Source organism: Sciurus vulgaris (genome assembly GCF_902686455.1).
Source record: "Sciurus vulgaris genome assembly, chromosome: 2".
Lineage (NCBI taxonomy): Eukaryota > Metazoa > Chordata > Mammalia > Rodentia > Sciuridae > Sciurus > Sciurus vulgaris.
Window position 1 is genome coordinate 162619993 of NC_136462.1, and position 21434 is coordinate 162641426.

The window sequence follows — 21434 nt, forward strand, 5'->3', positions numbered from 1 at the left end:
CTGGTGCTTTCAAGCTATTATTAAGTAAAATAAGGGTTACTTGAATACAAGCAATACTGGAACAATTGATCTAATAACAGTCAAGACAGCCGTTAAGTGACTAACAGATGGGTAGCATATACAGCATGGATAAACTGATCAAAGGAATGATTTGTAGCCTGGGCAGGAAGGAGTGAGATTTCATCACAATATTCAGAGTAGTGTGAAAGTTTAAACTTATGCATTATTTCTGGTATTTTCCATTTGATATTTTCAAACTGAGGATAACCGAAACTGGGAAGTAAAATTATCGATAAGGGAGAACAGTGTATTGTTCTCCAAATGGCTTCCTGACTGCTATTCCAATTCCTTTTCTATTTTAATGTTATATACTTTCTAATATACTTTGTTTTGTTTGTTTTTTAATTTTAGCATTTTAAAGAAAAGTATTCTTTTGAAATAGATTCATTTAGATATAGCCATTCAGTAACCCATCCAATGAGAATACTTTCGCTTGGCAGAAAATACAGTTGATGGAAATTTAAGTGACCCTCAGCAGTCACTTTAAAGTGTCAGAATCTTTTACAAGGTATACCTCGATGAAATGGTTGATAATCCAGTACTTTTTAACTTAAAGAATTGGAAATTTCATCTCATCCAACCTGACTTAATAAATAGCAAGACCTAAACATCACCATTAAGTTCTCAGAAAGGGAGAAATATAGGTAGTTTCCACACTATCAGAGGGAATGAGTTCTCTTATGCTGCAATTAGAAAGCAGTTTCTGATGTAAACGTAGTTATTTTAATGGAGGCATTTCTTTTCTATATATTTTGCATTGTGGATTTGACTTTCTACTTCAGTTTGTTCTTTTCCTGTCCCCACTAATAGGATGTGGGCCCAACAGCTTGCATTTCTATCTGAATCACATTGGAACTTCTGTTTCTATTCCTTTCCTCCTTCCATTTAACTACCTATAAGGAGAGCCATCATTATTCTTATCTTTTAATTAGAAAGGAGTAAGGTGATTGGAACTAACTTGGTTTATATGTCCTAAGATGGGCCTCTAGGGAGCTCATCTCCAGATCCTTCCCTCTTCCTGCCATTCCTCACTGCTCTTGCCAGCTCCTGTGGTTCTCATGTTCCCTTGTTGGGGTACAGTGTGCTCCATTGGCAGCTCTTGTTGGAACTGTTGATCACTACCTAGCAGCCACACACTTGTATCTATGCTGTATATGCTACCCATCTGCTAGTCACTTAGTACATTTAAGTGTACTAAGCCATTTCTGATTTAGTACACTTAAAGAATCATTTCTTTCTTTAATCTTTATCCTAGATCTCCAAAGAGTTCACACCAGCTTCTTCTATACACTGCAGATACCCTTTACTTCATTGTTATAAAAGACGTGGAGTCAGTCCTGATTGATTGTTCTTCTTGACCTTGCACCCGATACCCTGAATCTACCTCTGGACTTTCATTTCCTAATCTCTACAGTTAAACTGTTGTGAATTTCATTGTCCCTAAGATTATATGCCTGAAAGTCATTTAAAGTTAATCTTTTCTTTTCCTCCTAAAATCAGAACAACATAGTTGTCCATAATTTATACATGGTTGTTTCATATGTTCATTATTAATAGCACAAAATATTAACCTCCATCTGAATCGGGAGTACCACTCAAGGAAATGGAAATGCTTGCTCCTTACCTGATTCAGATGCCTGAAATCCTTGGTGTACCATCTCTGGTTCAGCCCATGAATGTGACCATAAGTTTCTCCTCACAAGCTACATCACCTCATCAGCCACATAAAAATTAACAAAACAACCAACTGCCAAGCTTTCAGCATCACTGCATCAGCGGGGAGCACATTTGTATAAGATGATATTGAGGCTGGGTGAAGTTCAGAAGACTAGCCCTGCTGTACCTGTCATCTCTGAGCAGCAACACGGGCAAAAGTGTTTGTGCCATTAGGCCAGAATCCAGAAAGCCCTCTGCTCTTTGAAGCTACATCACCAGCCTAGTAGATGCAGAGAGAGAGTGAGGGCATGCAGGCATAATGCTTTCTGAGTCATTACCCATCTCTGACAACAAATATTATGGGTAAGGTCTGTTCACCATTCTATACTAAATCTTCACAGAAACCTGTCAGGTTTGGTGTCTGTGTGTGTGTGTGTTTCAACTGAGATTACTCAGGTTCAGATGAACACAGTTAATTAGCTAGTTGGTCAAGCTGAGATTCAAACTGAGTCTGTCTTATCTCAGTGCCAGTGAATTTGCATTTTATCTTAAACTGATTTTAAAATTAAGTGTGAGTTGCAAAGTCAAGATGAAGAATCGATCAGGACTGACTCTATGTCTTTTATGACAATGAGATAAAGGATATCTGCAGTGTATAGAAGCTGGTGTGAAGCCTTAGGAGATCTAGGATAAAGATTAAAGAAAGCAACTCTTCTTTAAGTGTACTAAAGCCAGAAATATGAATGTATGGCTGCTAGGCAGTGATTAATGGTTCCAACAAAATCAGAGCACTGGTGAGAAAAGGAGGAGAGGAAATCCACCCCTTAGTGGTAGCACCACCCACTCCAAGGTTTCTCTGCTTTGGTAGAAAAAGCACCGGAGGCCAGGTGCAGTGGCACACTCCTATAATCCCAATGGTGCAAGAACATGACAACTTCAAGGGCAGCCAAGAAACTTAGAAAAACCCTGTCCCAAAATAAAATATAAAAAGGGCTGGGAATGTAGCTCAGTGGTAAAGCACCCCAGGGTTCAATCCTCAATACCAACACAAGACAAAAGTAGAAAGCACTGGAGTATGAAAGGAGCAGATATCAGCCCAACTGACAGTTAACTTTGAAAAAGTCATCAGCAGGACCTTCAAGAGTCTGAAAAGTTACCTCCACTTCATTCCACTGTCTTAACTTTTCCTATATTTATCTATGAATCCACCAACATGAAACTCTACATCATGTATAACCACAAGAATAGAATCCTAATTAGAATAAGTTATAGTCCATGTATGTCTAAAATGTCAAAATACACTCTACTGCTGTGTATATCTTAAAAAGAACAGATTTAAAAACATTTTTAAAAGAGCATGAAAAAGAGAATTACTAAGGAAAAAGCAGACTCCTAATTTTAAAATGGGCAAAAGATTTGAATGGACATTTCCCCAAAGTGACTAACAAGAAGATCAATGAGTATATGAAAAGATATTCAGCATCAGTAGTCATCAAAGAAATGCAAATGTGAACCATAATAGAAATGTCTCCATACCCACCAGAAACACTAAGATGGAAAAGCCAACAGTTATAAGCGTTGGTGACTGGATCTCTCAGTCACTTCTGATAGGAATGTCAGTTAATAAACACACACACACACACACACACACACCTTAGAAAAACCATTCAATATTTATAGATACAGCTGAACGTATGTGTACCATATGACCCAGCATCATTTCTACTCCTAGGAATATAACCAACAAAAGTGAATGAGAGATTAGATAGATAGATAGATAGATAGATAGATAGATAGATAGATAGATAGATAGATAGATAGATCTCCATCATAAGACCTATAGGAAAGTGTTTAGAACAGCACAGTACCTAATAGCCAAAATCTGGAAATGAACAAAGGTCTCAATAACAAAAGAATGAGCCAAAATCTGGAAATGAACAAAGGTCTCAATAACAAAAGAATGAGCAAATAAGTTGTAGAAGGTTCACCTAATGGAATACTGTACAGCAATGAGAATGAGCATTTATCGCCACACATAACAACACAGATGAATCTCATAAACAGCATGTTGAGCAGAAGGCGGTAGATACCAAAGACTTCATATTACATGATGCCATTTACGTGAAGTTCAAAAATAGGAAGACTCAAACTGTGCTGTTATAAGTCATTCAGACTAGCATTGACCTTTGCAGTGGTGGGAGGGAGTGACTGGAAGCAGCCCCTGTGGTTCCTAGGGAGATGGCAACATTTCATTTCTTCACTTGGGTACTAGCCACATGGTATATGGAGATCTTGAAAATTCATCACTTTATTCCCTTATTATATGAGATCTTTAAAATTCATCACTTTGTCCCCTTATATATGCACTTTTCTGTATGTCCAGTATATTTTAATGCTGTTTTTTAAATATATATATGTGCTATATTTTTGACGCTTGCTGTAGCAATATAAATATAAATATACTTAGAGATTTGCTTAGGTATAAAATAGGAATTTGGTGTCATATTGTGCCCTACATTGTGGGAAAAATGTTCATTTTTTTTCTTTTTTCGTTTTCTTTTTTGGGGGGGTCGGACTACCAGGGATTGAACTCAGGGACACTTGACCACTGAGCCACATCTCAAGCCCTATTTTATATTTTATTTAGAGACAGGGACTCACTGAGTTGCTTAGCGCCTCACTTTTTGCTGAGGCTGACTTTGAACTCGCTATCCTCCTGCCTTAGACTACCAAGCTGCTGGGATTACAGGTGTGCGCCACTGCACCGAGCTCATTTTTTCTTAATAATGCTTCATTGGCTTCAATTTGTCTGGACTCAGCAAGGTAAGAAAGGAAGGAAATGGTGAATTCCATCAACAAAGCAGTTTTTACTGCTTAGCATTCATTCTCCCAAAGCAACCCAGGCTGGGCAGTTTCTAACCAGATTATAGAGTCCTTTCTAGCCTGGGAGCCTATAATAAAACGTATCTTCTATTATAATTTTTATACATTCAAGAAGAAAAGCATAAGAAAAATGACTGAAATTTCAATACCAGGTTAATACTAATTCTGAACATTCACTTTTGGGATAATAAAGTGAAAGCTTCCCCAAAAGCTCTCTTTTCACATTGGCAGTCTTCATTTGCAATAGCAACCAGAAAAAGGCAGTGTGGAATGTTTAGAGAACCTTAGCAGTCATCTCAGAGCTATTTTACAAAATGTTCTGGTTGTGTGTAGGTTGAGTTTTCAAATTCTCATCTCAACACAAAAGTAAAGAAGGGGACCAAAAGAATAAACTTGTGTTCTAAAAAACAAAAATTGTAGAACACCATATGGCACAGAGTCTGATACATGATATGAGACAGAGCATTAAAAATCAAGTTCCACCACTCATTTGACCTTTGGGAAATCTGATCCAGGGTTGCATGATCTCTCCAAAGTCACGTGGTTGGTGGCAAAGTGAGGCAGGACCCACCATCTTTAACCTTTGAGCTTCTTTCTCTTTTCCCCTGATAGAGATTCCAAATAATAGCTAATGACAGCCCAATGATCCTGGGTATAATAGTAATGCAGCTCTTGTAAAATATGTATTTCAGCTTTCTGCCCTTGAATTCCCCCCAAAGAAACTATTTGGAAACAAAGATGAACGTGTGATTGCTGAGAGGCGAAGTCACTTAGAGGTAAGAGAATTAAGCTTTTTTTTTTTTTTTTCCTCTGTGAGTAGAAAATTTGCCTTCTGATTGATAAGAATTATTCCTATTAAACATTATTATTTTTGTTCACGGTTATGAAGGTGCTACTTTTTTAACACAGGAGATGGCAGCAATCGATTATAAAGCAGTGATTATCAGTTTATTTGAAATCCAAGTCCTTATTCCCTCTGTGGTCTAGCAGAACATTTTTTTCTGATTTTTAAGAAGATACATTTATTCTAAGAGTAGGGAAGCAGGATGTTAGTGAGAACTAAATATTCACCATAGACAGATGGTATGTAATATAGGATGAGGTGCAAAGCTTGATGCCGAAAACTTGGAATTAATTAACTGAAGATTTATAGTATTGCATCATTGTTACTTTTTCAAAATAGTTGGAAGCAAAAAGATGCGTGCCTATTTTAGTCATAGTTAGGCTTCATTGGACTTATTATAACTTAATCTTCCAAGCCAACTACATGTAAGAACTCAGTTTAACACAACTGTTGTTTTTCTGACTGTCTTCCTGCCTATACACATTGTTGATTACTTCGTTTAATTTGTTTCTTTGGGGGACGTAATTGCTTATTTGGCTGGAATCTGAGTCTTTGTGCCAAGGCATGGACCAACTGTTTTCATTGAGAACAGTGGAATCACAGGACATGGTCACAGGTAGTCCTCAACTGTTTGTCGCTCCCTTGCCATGGTGAGCTATTGAAGCAGATAATAGGCAAAAGTACAGATCTAGTGTCTTCATGCTTTCAGGGGACCTCTCAAAGTTCCCTTAGTTACTTTTTTAAGGGGAATCTTAAGGCCTCTGGTATTAAAAATGAAATCAACAAGACAGGGCTTGAGAGAGCCCTTTCTGAATTGTAAAGTGCTACATAAACATTAGGTTGATTCTTTTAGTGACACCTGGTTGAAGATGGCTGCACATAGGGTCCTCTACTTCCAGTGAACCACAGATTGGGGAAGTACTTAGAGGTTGGAGGTTCCAGTGAGAACTGAAGGGGAGAAATGAGGGACTTGGAAAAGTTGAAGACTGATAAATTTCTGTCCTTGGGGGGACATTCTAGCATTCTGAGACTCATAACACAGAACTGATCTAAGGAAGTGCAAGTTTCAGAGTATGGCTGTGCGTATATTTGAGTAAGACTGTGAAGTTGTACATTTGAAGAGGCCTCAAAACTAATAAATTACTTCCAAAACTCAGTTTTGGAAGTTTTACACACTTCTGAAAATAATCATCTAATGTCATGACCCTAAAGCCCAAGTGAAGAATTTGACCTTAAGGAAAAAATTATTTTGGTAACCTGCTCAGTCAGGTTCTCTCAGAGGTTTTATTGTATCACACATAAACTTTAAAAATAACTCTAGAATTAATTTTTATTTTTTCAGTGACTTTAAATAGCAGATTATTGCTATCTCTTGTAGTTTGCAGCTGATGGTACTCAGTGGGGCAGTTTTTCACTTGAGTATTGGGGTTCCCTCGTGCAATTGCAGTCAGGTGACAAATGGGGCCCTCTAACTTCTAGACTTGGCTGACCAACTAAGAATGCTTCAAGTGAGTTTTCTTTACCTCACCCTTCCCTCTTTTACATAGCCTTTATCATTAAGGGAACATGGAAAGTGATAGCTTGTTTTTATATACTAACAGAAAATAGATTATTGTCACATCTAGCTTCTCAGCTGTCTGATTAAACTCACATGGTGCCAAGCTGTGCCACAACAGATTGGGTGTTTTGTATGCAGTGCATTTGCAAGTGCAGCACTTGGTTTCCCTTGGTTTTCCATTCCAACTGTCAGAGTCAGAGCAAAGTTCAAGGCACTCTTTGATTCTTGGTACTTTCAGATAGAACCCACATTTGTTCCTTTAGCATTTCCTGTGTTATCACTTAGCATTATTAAGTTATCAAATGTTGCTTAACAGTGTTTTATTGTAATGTCTTTTATCTGTGTTAATCAGCTTTCCATTACCATAACAGAATACCTGATTTAATCAATGTAAAAAGAGGAAAAGTTTATTTTGGCTCACAGTTTTAGAGGCTTCAGTCCATTGTCACTTGGCCTTGTTATAAAGTGGTGCATGATAGAGGGAACACATGGTAGAGGAAGTTGCTTACCTCATGGCAAAAAGAGAGATGGGAAGGGCCCCTGGTCCCAGTGTTCCCATCAAGAGCACTCCCCCAATGATCTAGCTTGCTCCTATTGGACTCCACTTCTTAAGGGTTCTGCTACCTCCCAGTAGTCCAAGATGGACACCAAGTCTCTAAAATATAGGCACTTAGACAAATGATAGCACTGCATATATACAGCAGTCCCCTTTGGTTGCCTTACCTGTGATGTTAGCCTATATAGAAAGAGTTCCACGCATTGGGAAAATAGTTACTTATGTTTGAAGAGAAGTGGATTTCACCTAATATTGAATGTTAAATCTTAGAACATTATCTTCTTTTCAAGGAGCAATCATAATTCACCTTCACTTTAATGGATAATTAATCTGAGATTCCTGCATTAATTTCCTGTGACTATTATGACTTTTCTTTTGATCTTCTAGAATCAGAAGTCACTGCTTGACTTAGTGTACTTTTATGTGAAAACTAACACAGCTATTTTCCCTGAACTACTTATTTAATTTAACACACATTTAGTTAATTCCTAATGTATGCTGCAGACAAGGCTAGGTATTTTTAAAGAATGCAAAGATAACAAACATTTTTTTTCCTCTAAAACCATAGGTTTAAATTCCTACATGGAATTTTATCTGGAAGTATAATGTAAATAGAAACTCATGTAGAAAGGTGAATTCTAGTAAGACACATCTGCACTAGCTAATATACATGATGTTTGCTTAACAGGAATTATCTGAAAAAATATTAAAGCCCAGAAATACAACTTTAAAAGCTTTCTCACCCTCATGGATCTGTGTAAAGTGGTGTTTTAAGCAAGTATTTAATTGCATTTTGATCTTCTTTGTTATTAAAATAATTCCAAGATTTGGACCTTATGTTTTGAGTTTATCAGAAAAAAAAAATATGAAATGTTGCCACATTAAGGATAAAGACACCATGTTGACACTTTTCAAATTATAAATATTTAATCAGTTAATAATTATTTTGTAAAATGATGGACAGGACCAGAAGTCTCTATCATAAGATGCTTTAGAGATTAATTTTCTTGCCTTGGAGAGAGGAATATTAGTTGTGTCTAGTGATGGTGGTGGTGGTGGTGGTGGTGGTGCAGGGACCCAGAAGTGAGACATTTAACATGTTGCACCATAAAAGTTAGGGGTGGGAATGTGCTGATGGTAAGTGGAGGAGTATAAATCTGACCTCTTATTGATGAACTCGTTTTAACTACTCCCACACATAGTATCTGGCCAACACTTGTTTATAGCTGAAGCCCCTTTTTACAGAATCCATCCTGTAATTGCTCTATATATCATATTCAAATGCTTCTTAGTACTTTGTTCACAAAGAGCCAAGAATCTTAGATTTCTAACTTGAGTGGCTCTCAGGTTGCATTCCTGGCCCCTCTGGAACTAGTTCAGTATGACTGTGCACATTGAGGCAGACCCTACCTTGTGACATTGGAGGATTCTGCTCTCAGCATTTCCCACGTGTGCTGTGCCTCCCAGCCTCTACATGTTCCATCTGTCACTGACAGTCGTCCAGGGCACATGTCAGCAAAGAAGTACATATAATAGGGAAATAACAACTAGTCTCTGCCTTATAGGTTATTTTGAGCTGTATTCGAAGGTAGATACAGTAACTGTTAACCTGAATGTTAAGAAACTGCCATTGCTGTAGTTCAAAAATGGTGGAATATCAGCAATTTCATATGTATCTACATAATACCTGCTTTCTCATACTTACTTGGTATTTACTAAGTACAAAGCATGAGTGAAAAATGCTTCTAATATCATGCCATTTACCTCTCAACAAGCAGCTGGTGAGGTGAGTTCTGTTTTAATATCCATTTTACAGGTAAGGAAGTTGTGTCTTGGGGAAGATAAAGGTCCCATAGCTAGTAAGTGGCAAAGCCTCAGCTCACACTCAAGTGTATTCCAGAACAAGCCCGACTCTTGACCAGTCCACTGTCAGTGTGAAATGGGATTGGGTCTTCCTATAAAAAAAAGCATCATCTCCTTTGGAGAAGCGCCATCTTTCAAGATTATCACCACAATGTTAACTAAGCTGCATTGCCATTCCATTCATTCTGCCCAGATTAGCCTCCAAATTAATGAGTTTTTTTGTTTTGTTTTGCTTTGTTTTTGTTCATTGATGAGAGGTGCATTTTTGGGTTACTAATTTCAGAGAACATTATCTACTTGAAAACATTCTACTAATCATCCTAATAGTCTGTCATTTCAGGGAATAACTGTAATTAAGGAAAACATATGAAATCCTCTAAAACCATAAAGTGTTCCAGAATAATGCAATCACCTTTGGAAGTAAAAACCTGAAAAATTTCTAGGAAGTTCATTTTCAAAGTACCTGAGCAAGCAGCAGCCCAAGGTCACCTCTTTCTTTCCCATTTTCACCTCATTTGCTAAAGCACTATTAGAAAGGTCAGAAGAAATGTGATAGCTAAGTGTGTGAGCCTTCCCAGTCTTCAGTCCTGGTTCTGCTCCTTTGAAGGATTCGGTCATGGTGGTGCTATTGTACAATGTGAAAGAAAATGAGAGGCATAGGATCATTGTGAAAAGAGCACAGTTCCTCCAGATTTGTACGGCTTTGGTTTATAGCGAGTCAGTTTTCTTTACATATCTACCAGATTATTGACTACAAGACTACCTGCTAGGGAGTCCCCAGCTGACCTGGTGTATCCCCTGGGCTTCTGCATATGAAGAAAATAGATAAGCGTCAATGCTTTCCAATCAAAGACCCCCAGGAATATACCTATTTTCAAAATAATGTTAGATTTATTGACTCCCTGCAACAAAGAAAAATAGACTACAGAGGGACCCTAGAAACCATAGGTGCATCTCAATAAAAACTGTTAAAAAGTTGCAGGAGGATTTGAGTGTATATTAGGTGATTTGGGACATTATGCAAGAAAGTAGGCCTTTGTTCTTGATTGAATGCTGGGGTCATTCTGTGATTAGTATATTAATAATTCTTATCTGGAAAACAGGAACAGGGTAAGGTTTTAAATATGACAAAAAGTAGTACTTACCATTATTCGCATGGAAAAGGAAATATTTGATCATATTCATGATCTGTACAATATTTGATGTTTTAGTCTGTATTCAGGCTTGATCGTGGAATGGGATTATTTAGTGTGTTTTTTGTTTTGTTTTCTCTTTGTCTTGCTCCTTCATAGCCACAAGGTAGTCTTATCTGGTATAGGTATTCTCCAGATGTTTACATGGTCCGTAGGGGCTTAGCGCAAATGCCAGGCTAATTTGTCTGTTTTTCTTTTCCTCACAGTAATAGGATGCCCAGAATTTATGGGTATTATCCTTTATGATGGGAACAGTGAACTAAATGATGAGTTATTTTCACATTTACGTCTCGGTGGTTCAAATGCTTTATCTGCCAAATATAGGTATTAGAAATGGCTGTCAGTATTGATATATCCCTACCACTCCATGGCCACGGTTCACTTTTTGGATAACAGTACTTGCAACACAGTCTAGTTTCTCCTAACAATAGTTTCTCATTCTGCTTCAGTTCATTTTACCCTCAAATCTTGAATTTCCAACAATAGAATGGTTTGGCTTAGACATTTTTATAGAATGAGCCCTTTCAATTTCAAAGTAAACTTTGGGAGGCAGAATTCCTCGGGTTTTGGGAGTTTCCTCATTCATTGGGCTATCAGAAAGATACTTAGCAATTCCATGCTTAATTTAACATTCTTTCCATCTATTCTCTACTCATCTTGCAAGATGTATAATAATAGAACTATTATCAAACATAGTCAACAATTACAGAAACACTCCATAGAACCGTTTTCTTTCTCTTTTATGTTTTGAGCTTTTCTTCTGATTATCTGCTTATTCACATTAGCAGGGACTATTTTCTGTTATTAGTCTATTACTACAACCATCAGTAAGTAGCAAAGCATTTTCAAAGAGTGTTAAGTGGCTGTTAAAGTGTTAAAAGAGATTGAGCTGGAATTTGGTGGCTATTCCATACTGATGCTTCACAGAATCAGAGAAGTTGTAAATTCTGTGATCCAGAGGCTAACAAACGTCAAGAAACCATTTTATCTGATGAAAATCTTACCAATGTGAGTTGTTATTTTATGATCTCATCCATTAGTGGGAGTCACCAACTGAAGGGAAAAATTCCATTTCATTTTCCTTGAGTAGTCATTGGTTTAAGAGAATAGCAAAACTAAAACAAGTATTTCCAAGGAGAATAACAACTTCCAAATCCAGACGTAGGCCGACAGGAGGAAAGGGAGGACTCATTGCACTGTCATCAAACAGTTTTACTCTGCTGTTTTTCTCCTTCTCCGTTGTAAAATGTCTTTCTGTACTGACATGATGGTTCATAGCTCAGGGACATAAAATATACTTCTGTATAAATGAAAAATTGCTCTCCGTCTTTGGGCTCCCAGTCTAAAACTCTAAGGTGCCAATCAAAAGCTTCATTTCTTTATTGATTGTGATTTAAGTCAGCCAGAATGTCCAGGAGTTTGAACTACTTCCCTCAGCTCAGATATCTTCCCCTCAGAGAAGCCTTTTCTGTCCTGTTCCATCTGGTGGGATCTAGCAGTCCTGATCCCACCAGTCCCCACCAGATTCTCCTGTTTTTTTGGTTGCAACACTTAGCACCTGTTTATTGATTGATTGTCCTTCTTTTTAAAGTATTTATGTTTTTATGTGAGTGTATGTTTTACTAAGTTGCTAAGTTTGCTAAGTTGGTGAGGATAGACTCCAACTGCCTTGTTCACCTCTACGTCCTCATTGTCCAGAACACTATCTGGTCCTTAACAGGTCCTCAATGGTTGTGCTTTGAATGGCCACTTAAACCTGTATTAAAAGTAGCAAATGGCATGTTTTCAAAATGAGAGCACATACCTAAACTTAAGTTTGAACTTAGTTCTATGACACTGCCTTGTATCATTGGGCAAGTTACTGAACCTCCCTGAGCTTCATTGTTCTCAATGTGTAACAAGGATAAAAATAACTACCTTTCAGAGTTGTCAAGGTAACTAAATAATAAGAGTATGCAAAAAGTACTAATATAAAACAACCCATAATATATCTTCAGTTGATACAAGATAAAAGTTAAAAGCATACACTGTAGAATCTGTTAGTCCTGGTTGTTGATCCTTGCCTCTGCTACTTACTGACTGAGTGATCTTCTGCAAGTTACTTAATGAATGACTTCCCTTATCATAAAATATGAAAAATAATAGTTCCCACCTCATACAGTTGTTAATGAAAAACTCATATAAAATGTTGGGTAGGTGTCTGGTAAATAACAAATATTAGAAACAATGATTATTTTTTAAACTACATTTCAGTTGTCATATAGTAACTTAAAGTATTATTTTAAAGTAAATATTTAAAGTCCTAACTAATGAAAGAAACATGAAAAAGAAATAAAACATATACCAATTGAAAGGAAGTCTTCAAATTATGTTTGTTATAGGTACTATGATTGTTTATGTAAAAGATCTGAAAGAATTGATTAAAAAAACAAACTCCTGAAACTGATATGATTTTAGCAAGGTTGTAGAATATAAGCTTAATATACAGAAGCAAAACAATGAATCTAGATGCAGTCCTTATATCTTTTATGAAAATTAACTCAAAATGTATCATAGACTTAAAAATAAAATGGAAAACTTTAAAACTCCTAAAAGATAACCTGAAAGAATAAGGATATAGCTGTGATATTTTAAATATCACACTAAAAGCCTGATCCATACAGAAATAATTGATAGGCCTCATTAAAGTTAAAAACTTCCACTCTGTGATGAACACTTATGGAAAACGAGAACACAGACCACAAACTAGATAAACATTTGTGAAAGGCATATCTGATTAAGGACTGTTACCCAAAAATATACAAAGAACTTTTAAAACTCAAAATAAGAATGCAACCTGATTTAAAAATAAGCAAAAGACCAGAACCAACACCTTATCAAAGAAGATATGTAGATGGCAAGTGAACATAAAAAGATGCCTATCAATAACTGGGATAGATTCAAACTAAAAAGCTTTCTCTCAGCAAAGGAAACTATCAGCAATGCAAAGAAAGAGCCTACAGAGTGGGAGAAAATCTTTGCCAATCATACTTCAAATAGAGCACTAATCTCCAGAATCTATAAAGAACTCAAAAAACTCTACACCAAGAATGCAAATAATCCAATCGACAAATGGGCTAAGGAAATGAATAGACACTTCACAGAAGAAGATCTATAAGCAGTCAACAAACATATGGAAAAATGTTCAACATCTCTAGTAATAAGAGAAATGCAAATCAAAACCACCCTAAGATTCCATCTCACCCCAATTAGAATGGCGATTATCAAGAATACAAGCAACAATAGGTGTTGGTGAGGATGTGGGGAAAAAGGTACACTCATACACTGCTGGTGGGGTTGCAAATTAGTGCAGCCTCTCTGGAAAGCAGTGTGGAGATTCCTTGTAATGGAACCACCGTTTGACGCAGCTATTCCACTCCTTGGCCTATACCCAAAGGACTTAAAATCAGCATAATACAGTGATGCATTTATATTTATTTGGGAAATTTTCTGATATTATTTCATTGAATAGATTGTTCATTCCTTTGGTTTGTTTCTCTATGCCTTCCTCAATCCCAATAATTCTTAAATTTGGCCTTTTCATGATATCCCATAATTCTTGTAGATTCTGTTCATGATTTCTTACCATCTTCTCTCTTTGGTCAACTTCGTTTTCAAGATTAAATATTTTTTCTTCAATGTCTGAAGTTCTGTCTTCCAGGTGTTCTATCCTATTGGTTTTGCTTTCTATGGAGTTTTTAACTTGGTTTATTGTTTCCTTCATTTCAAGGGTTTCGGTTTGTTTGTTTGTTTGTTTTCAATATCTCTAACTCTTTATTGAAATGATCTCTTGCTTCCCGTATTTGCTCTTTTAACTGTTGATTGGTGCAATCATTTAATGCCTGCATTTGCTCTTTCATCTCCTCCTTCAATGCCTGCATTTGCTCTTCCATCTCCTCATTTGCTTTCCTGATTGTTTTAATTATGTACATTCTGAACTCTCTTTCTGACATTGCTGTCATTGAGTTTTATTGATATAGTATCTAGGTTTGTTTGGGACATTTTCTTCCCTTGTTTTCTCATATTGGTTAGATATCAGTGGGACTCTGAGATATTGCAGATTTCCTCTATTGGCTTATAGTGTCCCTGTAGATTTCCAGTGTATCACCTCCCAGCCTTCAGTAGCCTGAAGTCTTGGAGGAACTTGATAATGCAGTGCTTCCGAAGAAAGCTGCCCCTAGCCCGCTACTGGTTCCAGGGCTTGAGCTGGCTCTGTGTGGGAAGGCTCTTACTGGGCGGCCTGCTCCAAGAAGCTGGCTGTGGAAGGAGCCTGCCGCCAGAGGGAGCAGGGCTGCTTGGAGGAGTCTCTGGCTGCCCTGCCCTGGTCCCTGAAGCCACCTGAGGGCCTGGGCCCGCTGCTGGGTCCGGGGCTTGGAGCTGGTTCTGTGCGGATAGGCTCTCACTGGGCAGCCTGCTCCAAGAAGCTGGCTGTGGAAGGATCCTGCCGCCGGAGGGAGCAGGGCTGCCTGGGGAAGACTCTAGCTGCCCTGCCCTGCTCTGAGAAGCCGCCCCTGTCCAGGCCTGCCACTCGGTCCGAGCTTCACCCGGTCGGGGAGACTCACCCCGTGGCTCTGTGTTAGTCCGAGTCTCTCAATTCCTCCCTTCTTGAATCCTAGGTTCTGGAGCAACAGGAGATGCAGTCACCCTCTAGTCCGCCATTTTGGATCTCTCTCTGTATCTATCTTTTAGCAAGTAATATTTTTATTCACTCATTCTTCCCAAACTCAAATTCAATATCTATGTGAATTAATACTTTTCAGAATCTACAAGTTAATGAAGTGCCCAACCAGTGTACTGCCTTTCCAAATTAAAACGTTTGAACACAGAAATCGAAAAGGAAATGTATTATAATCACCCAGAGCCTTTAATGAGGTGGAAGGCTAGGTGGAATACTGATGTAACTGGATAAACAGTTGTAAAGATTCTTTTCCCTTGTCATTTTCATTTATTACTAAAAGGACTTTTTGACTTTGATGTTTGGGTTAGAGAACCTTCATGTTCTTCTGCCTTATAAAATCTTTTAGAATATTCTCAGTGACCTATTATTACACTTACTTACACTGTCAGTGTAATTGGCAAAAATATTTTCTTCAAGGGTTATTTAAGAAATCTCAGTGTATTTTGCGCCTGCCTCTACTTTTTAACTTTTACAGCACTAAAATTAGATTCCCCTTACCTCTATCACACAGAAAAGTTGAGATAATTTGTCAGTGTGCAGAATCAATAGTACGTGACCATATTAATTTAAACATCCCAGTATACTTGAATTGTCCCATGAAAGAAAACCAACTTCATTTAAGGACATGGCCCCAGTTCTTTTAGTTCAGAGCGACTTTCTCTAGTGATTCTTAGCAACTCTTTCTGGCTTGAAAGAGACATTGCCTTTACCTAAGAATATTAAATTCAGTAATATTGTTTTCTAAAAGAGTTCTTAGAATCAAAGAATGCACTCCTGTTTCCTAACAGATTACAGATTTCTACTATATTTTACAGCCTTTCCAACCTTCCAAGCTTCATTGGACTAAAGGGACTTCCAGGTACCCTGATACAGAAACAAGTGACCTACACATATTTTCTTTATTTTTTATGGTAGTATATAAACATTATACAAAACCAGAAAGTGCAGTGTAATATGAACCCCAATGTACCCTTCCCCTTCACACAGCCTCCAAATTAATCAGAATGTGACAAATCTTTTTTCATTTATATCCCTAGACAGGCAGGCAGGCAGGCACATACCCAGTTATTTTAAAGCAAATATCAGGCATCATATCATTTCATCTACAAATATTTTAGGATGCATTTTTTTAGGTTATTGTGAATGGAATAGTTTTCCTGATTTCTTTCTCAGCAGATTTTTTATCAGAGTATAGGAAGGCTTTTGATTTTTGAATGTTGACCTTGTATCTTGCTAGTTTTCTGAATTGATTTATCAGCTCTAGAAATCTTTTGGTGGAGGCAAATAGAGATAATTTGACTACTTCTTTTTTTTCTTATTTATATCCCTTTAATTTCTTTCTCTTGTATGATTTCTCTGACTAGAGTTTCAAGACCTATATTGAGTAAGAATGGATATCCTTGTCTTTTTCCTGATTTTAGAAGAAATGCTTTCAATTTTTCTCCATTTAGAATGATGTTGGCTTTGGGTTTGTCATATATAGCCTTTATAATGTTGAGATAAGTTTCTTTTGTCCCTAGTTTCTCCAGAGTTTTTAACCTGAATGGGTGCTGGATTTTATCAGAGTCCTTTCTTTATCTGTTGAGATGATCATATGATTCTCTCATTCTTAATTCTATTTATGTGGTGAATTACATTTTTTTATTTGCATATGTTGAACCAATTTTGCACCTCTGAGATGAAACCCACTTGATCACAGTGTATTATCTTCTTGATGCATTTTTGAATGCAGTTTACTAATATTTTATTAAGGATTTTTGCATCTATGTTCAACAGGGACGTTGGTCTATAGTTTTCTTTATTTGATCTTTTTGTCTGGTTTTGGCATCAGAGTTATACCAGCTGTGTAGAAAGTGTTTGAGAGTGTTCCTTTCCTTTCAATTTTATGCAATTATTTGAGAAAGACTGCGTTAGTTCTTCTTTAAAGGTCTGGAAGAACTCTGCTGAGAATCCATCTGGACTTAGGCATTTCTTTGTTGGAAGACTTAATTGCTATTGCAGTTTCATTACTTGAGATTGGTCTGTTTAGGTTTTTTGTATCTTTCTAATTCAGTTTGACCTGGACTTTGAACCTGATCCAGAGACCAGTGAACAGCCAAAGGAATGTTAAAAGGAGAGAAAGGCAAAGTTTTCCTCTGGAGAGAATGGTGGGAGCAGGGGAGAATAGAGGCAGGAAGAGCAATGTCTAGAGTGTTATTTGTCTTCTAGGTAAGACATTTATATCTAGAAATTTGTCAGGGTATTCTAGATTTTCCAGTTTATTGGAGTGTAAATTTTCAAAATAGTTTCTAATGATTCACTGAATTTCAGAAGTGTCTGTGGGTCTTTTTTTTTATTTGGGTCTTTCTCTCTTTCTTTTGGTTAATTTAGCTAAGGATTTATCAATCTTATTTATCTTTTTGAAGAACTAACTCTGTTGTACTGATCCTTTATTTTTTTTTAATTCTCAATTTTATTACTTTGGCCCTGTTCTTAATTATTTCCAATTATCTACTGGTTTTGGAATTATTTTGCCTTTCTTTTTCTAAGGCCTTGAGGTGTAACATTAGATTATTTATTTGATATATTTCAATGTTTTTAGTGTAGAAACTCAATGTTATAAACTTTCCTCTTATAACTGCCTTCATGCCAGGAACTGAGGAGCATGCCTGTAATCCCAGCAGATTGGGAGGCTGAGGCAAGAGGATTGCAAGTTTAAAACCAGCCTTAACAACTTAGACCCTAAGCAAATTAGTGATACCCTGTCTCAATACAAACAATAAAAAGGGGATATGGCTCAGTGGTTAAGTACCCCTGAGTTCAATTCCCAGTACCAAAAAAAAAAGAAATGCCTCCATATGGTCCCACAGATTTTCATATGTTGTCTCTCTATTCTCACTTCTAGACTCTAAAAAAAAGTACTATAACCACAATATCTCACACACACATGCTTGTACACATACACACACCCCAAATTAACTAATCTCTCACTGTAAACAAATATCTAGTCAGTGTTTAAAGCCACACCAGTTTTCTCATTAAAAAAAAAAAAAAAAAAAAAAACAGACGTGTTTTAACCAAGACCTAAATTATATACACAGAGCATTAATTGTTTTCTCTCTTAAGTGTCTCCTCCCTCTGTTTTTTTCATCATTTATTTCTTGATGACACCCGTCATTCATCTGTTGAACTCAAGTTTGGGTTTTACTGATCCATTCCTATGTTCCTCTAATCCTGCATTTTCGTTAACTAGTGCTTGTTCAGGTTCCAATCTGACTTTTTGGCAGAAGCATTTTATAGATGGTGCTGTACTTCCCATTGCATTTTACAAGAAGCACTTGATGACCAGTGGTCTCTGTGCTGGAGTCTTTGCTATCTTTATTAAAACACTTTAATGACTATTACTGCTACCATTCATGCTCAGAACTTCTTCCATGCCTGCATTGAGCCTGTCCAGCCTGAAGTCAGTCATATGGACGATGTTTTCAGAGAACTCCCAATCCTCTCATAGCAGAGACAACTCAACAGGTGATTTTGAGACACCATCATTAACTGTAGCAATAGTCACAGATTTCTTTTCCTAATGTCAGTGGGTGTGATTCCCAAAGCAGTAGTTTTCAAAACTCTCTGACCAATATTTGAAATCATCTTGAGCAACCTATCTAAAACACAGAATGTCAGACCTTATTCCACTGTATTCTGATCCCTCATGACTAGGGTGGGATCCAAGAATCTGAATCTACTCTGAGAAGATAAGATTGGTGGGTGAGGGTAGACATGAAAGGAAGACCCAGATCCCACAAGCCATCTCCCTGACTTTGTACCTAATCCCAACGCCAGTGAAGAGCCAAAGGAAAGTTAAAAGCAAGGATTGGAGGGGCAAGGTCCTCCTGTGGAGAGAATGGTGGGAGCAGGGGAGACTGGAGGCAGGAAGAACAATATCTGGTCTGTTACTTGTCTTCCAGGTAAGACATGACTTTGGCCTAAGCAAGGATACAGAAGTAGCCTAGATGAGAAAAGTCAGTGATTTAGAGAGAGAGAGATGGTTTGTTACTCAATCAAATGAGGCCTGGGGAATAGTCATGAAATTGAGTTGAATGCCCAAGACCCTGCACACGAATCTTAACAAGACAGTGAAATCTGGTATTAAATGTATTTGTGAATTTTACATATCTCCACTAATCCCACAGTATTAAAATAGTGTTTTTTGTCACTTCACTGTTGTGGTTTGGAAACTCTCTTAGTCAGGTTCTGGAAAAACAACAAATAAAAGTTAAATAGATGCATAGACACAATTATGGAGACTGAGAAATCCCAAGATCTGTAGTTAGTAAGCTGGAGATCCAGACCAAATGGTACATTACCAGTCTCAGACTGAAGACCTGAGGAACAGGAGAGTATGGTATATGTTAAAAGCCAAGAGGTTCAGACCCCAGGAGAGCCAGTGTTTCAGTTCCAGTCTGAAGGCAGGGAAGTCCCAACTCAAGGCAGTCAGACAGGAAATCCTCTCTCTACTGGAGGGAGAGTGAGCCATTTTGTCCTAATGAGGTCTCAGTCTGACTAGATGAAACCCAATTGACTGGAAGACAATTGGGGAAGGCAGTCTGAACCAAGTCTACCTATTCAAATGTTATTACTCAGAAACACCCTTATAAACACACCCAGAATAGTGTATGACCAAATATACAGGCACTCCATCAAATTGGCACACAAAATTAACCATTATAGAAGCTATTTGTGTTCACCCCAGACAGAACTGCAGTGGTACTCTTTCCATTTGTTGGGCTTTTGATGTTCTAATATCAATCCCAATTACAATCCCACCTCATGTGCAGCCCTAGTGTTAAATAGGTAACATCTGTCATCTCCCCAGCTCCCTCGCTCATTTACAAGGTGTTTGAGGCTTGGCAGAAACATGACAGGGATTCTCCAACTCTTTCCTATTTATGGAAGTAGCATCAGATGAAAGTAACACAGAAGAGCTCAAGATGGCAGACTAAGAGCTGCATATGATCTGTTTGAGTTTAGTATAGAACATTTTTCATTTCTCTGCTTAATTTTAAAAGCAAAATGAAATGAAGCCTGAGCATTGTAGTGTTAAACAGCGGGAGGGTAATTCCTACTCTCCTCCCAAATACAGCAAGACATTCCTATTTGTTTTCTCTTATTAAATATTTCATTGCCACTGAAGCAGTCGATATCACAAGTGGGAAAAACAAATGGAGCATCCTGGACCAGCTTGCTTCCCCGTCTCCCACACCTGAAGGTGGCTCACCTTCCTTGCTCAGAGATGGATGTTAGCTTCAAGTTGCTGTTGACCTTAGTGCTTACTCTGCTTAATTAAATATCCTTTTAATATTTTCTCACTCTACTGTGCCTTACATCCCATGTTCATGCTGCGGCACGACAGGGGTGAGAAGGGAAGGTCTTTTAAACTGAAGTGCTTAATTAGCTCCTGGGCCCCAGGAGAAGTGTCAGATGGAAAAACAGCTGAAAAGTGGGGGAAAGAATAGCTGGATGTGAGGTGCAATCGCTGATGATGGAAAAAACATTGGCCACCTTCCAGCAATGCCTGAGTTATATTAAAATTTTCTCAGAATCTGTGACCCTTTTTGAATCATGTATATGATAGCACCATGCTTGTGTCATTCATTTCCAGTTACATTCTATGGATCAGCCATAGTGCTCATTTCTGCCAGAACCTGTTTCTTTTTATCTCAGTACACATACCATCCTGTGTGTGGAAAAATGGATGGCCCACCCACCAATGAGGTTCTTAGTCCCTTCCTGTACCTTCAGATGACCAGAATGTCATTTAGAGCTCCCTAATTGAGTTATTTTAAATATAGTCAAAGTCTGGTGAATATTCACTGGGAGAGAAGATGCATAGTGATATATTATTTATTATGAAATAAGATCAAACATATTGTAACAATATAATTATATTGATAGAAAAATGTAATCAGAAATTTTATTATGTAGATATAATTATAGGTACAATTATATAGTTATAAGGTATATGAATATAGATTATAGCTATACACTATATCAACTATAGATGTAATTAAATATTATATATAATTATATAGATAGAATAACTATGCAATAAAATATGAGTTCACTTG

At 37.4% G+C, this 21434-nt stretch overlaps 1 protein-coding gene across 3 annotated transcripts in view; it reads left to right on the plus strand.

Annotated features, from left to right (window-relative positions):
- LOC306654672 (kinesin-like protein KIF16B) overlaps positions 1-21434 on the plus strand; it is a gene marked incomplete at its 3' end in the record, with an annotated part of 336888 nt that overhangs the window by 285179 nt on the left and 30275 nt on the right. For all 3 annotated transcript variants that reach the window (XM_079128488.1, XM_079128486.1, XM_079128487.1), the window contains one exon: positions 5292-5375. In XM_079128488.1, coding sequence (XP_078984614.1) covers positions 5292-5375 — 84 coding nt within the window. The remainder of the gene's footprint in view (positions 1-5291; positions 5376-21434) is intronic.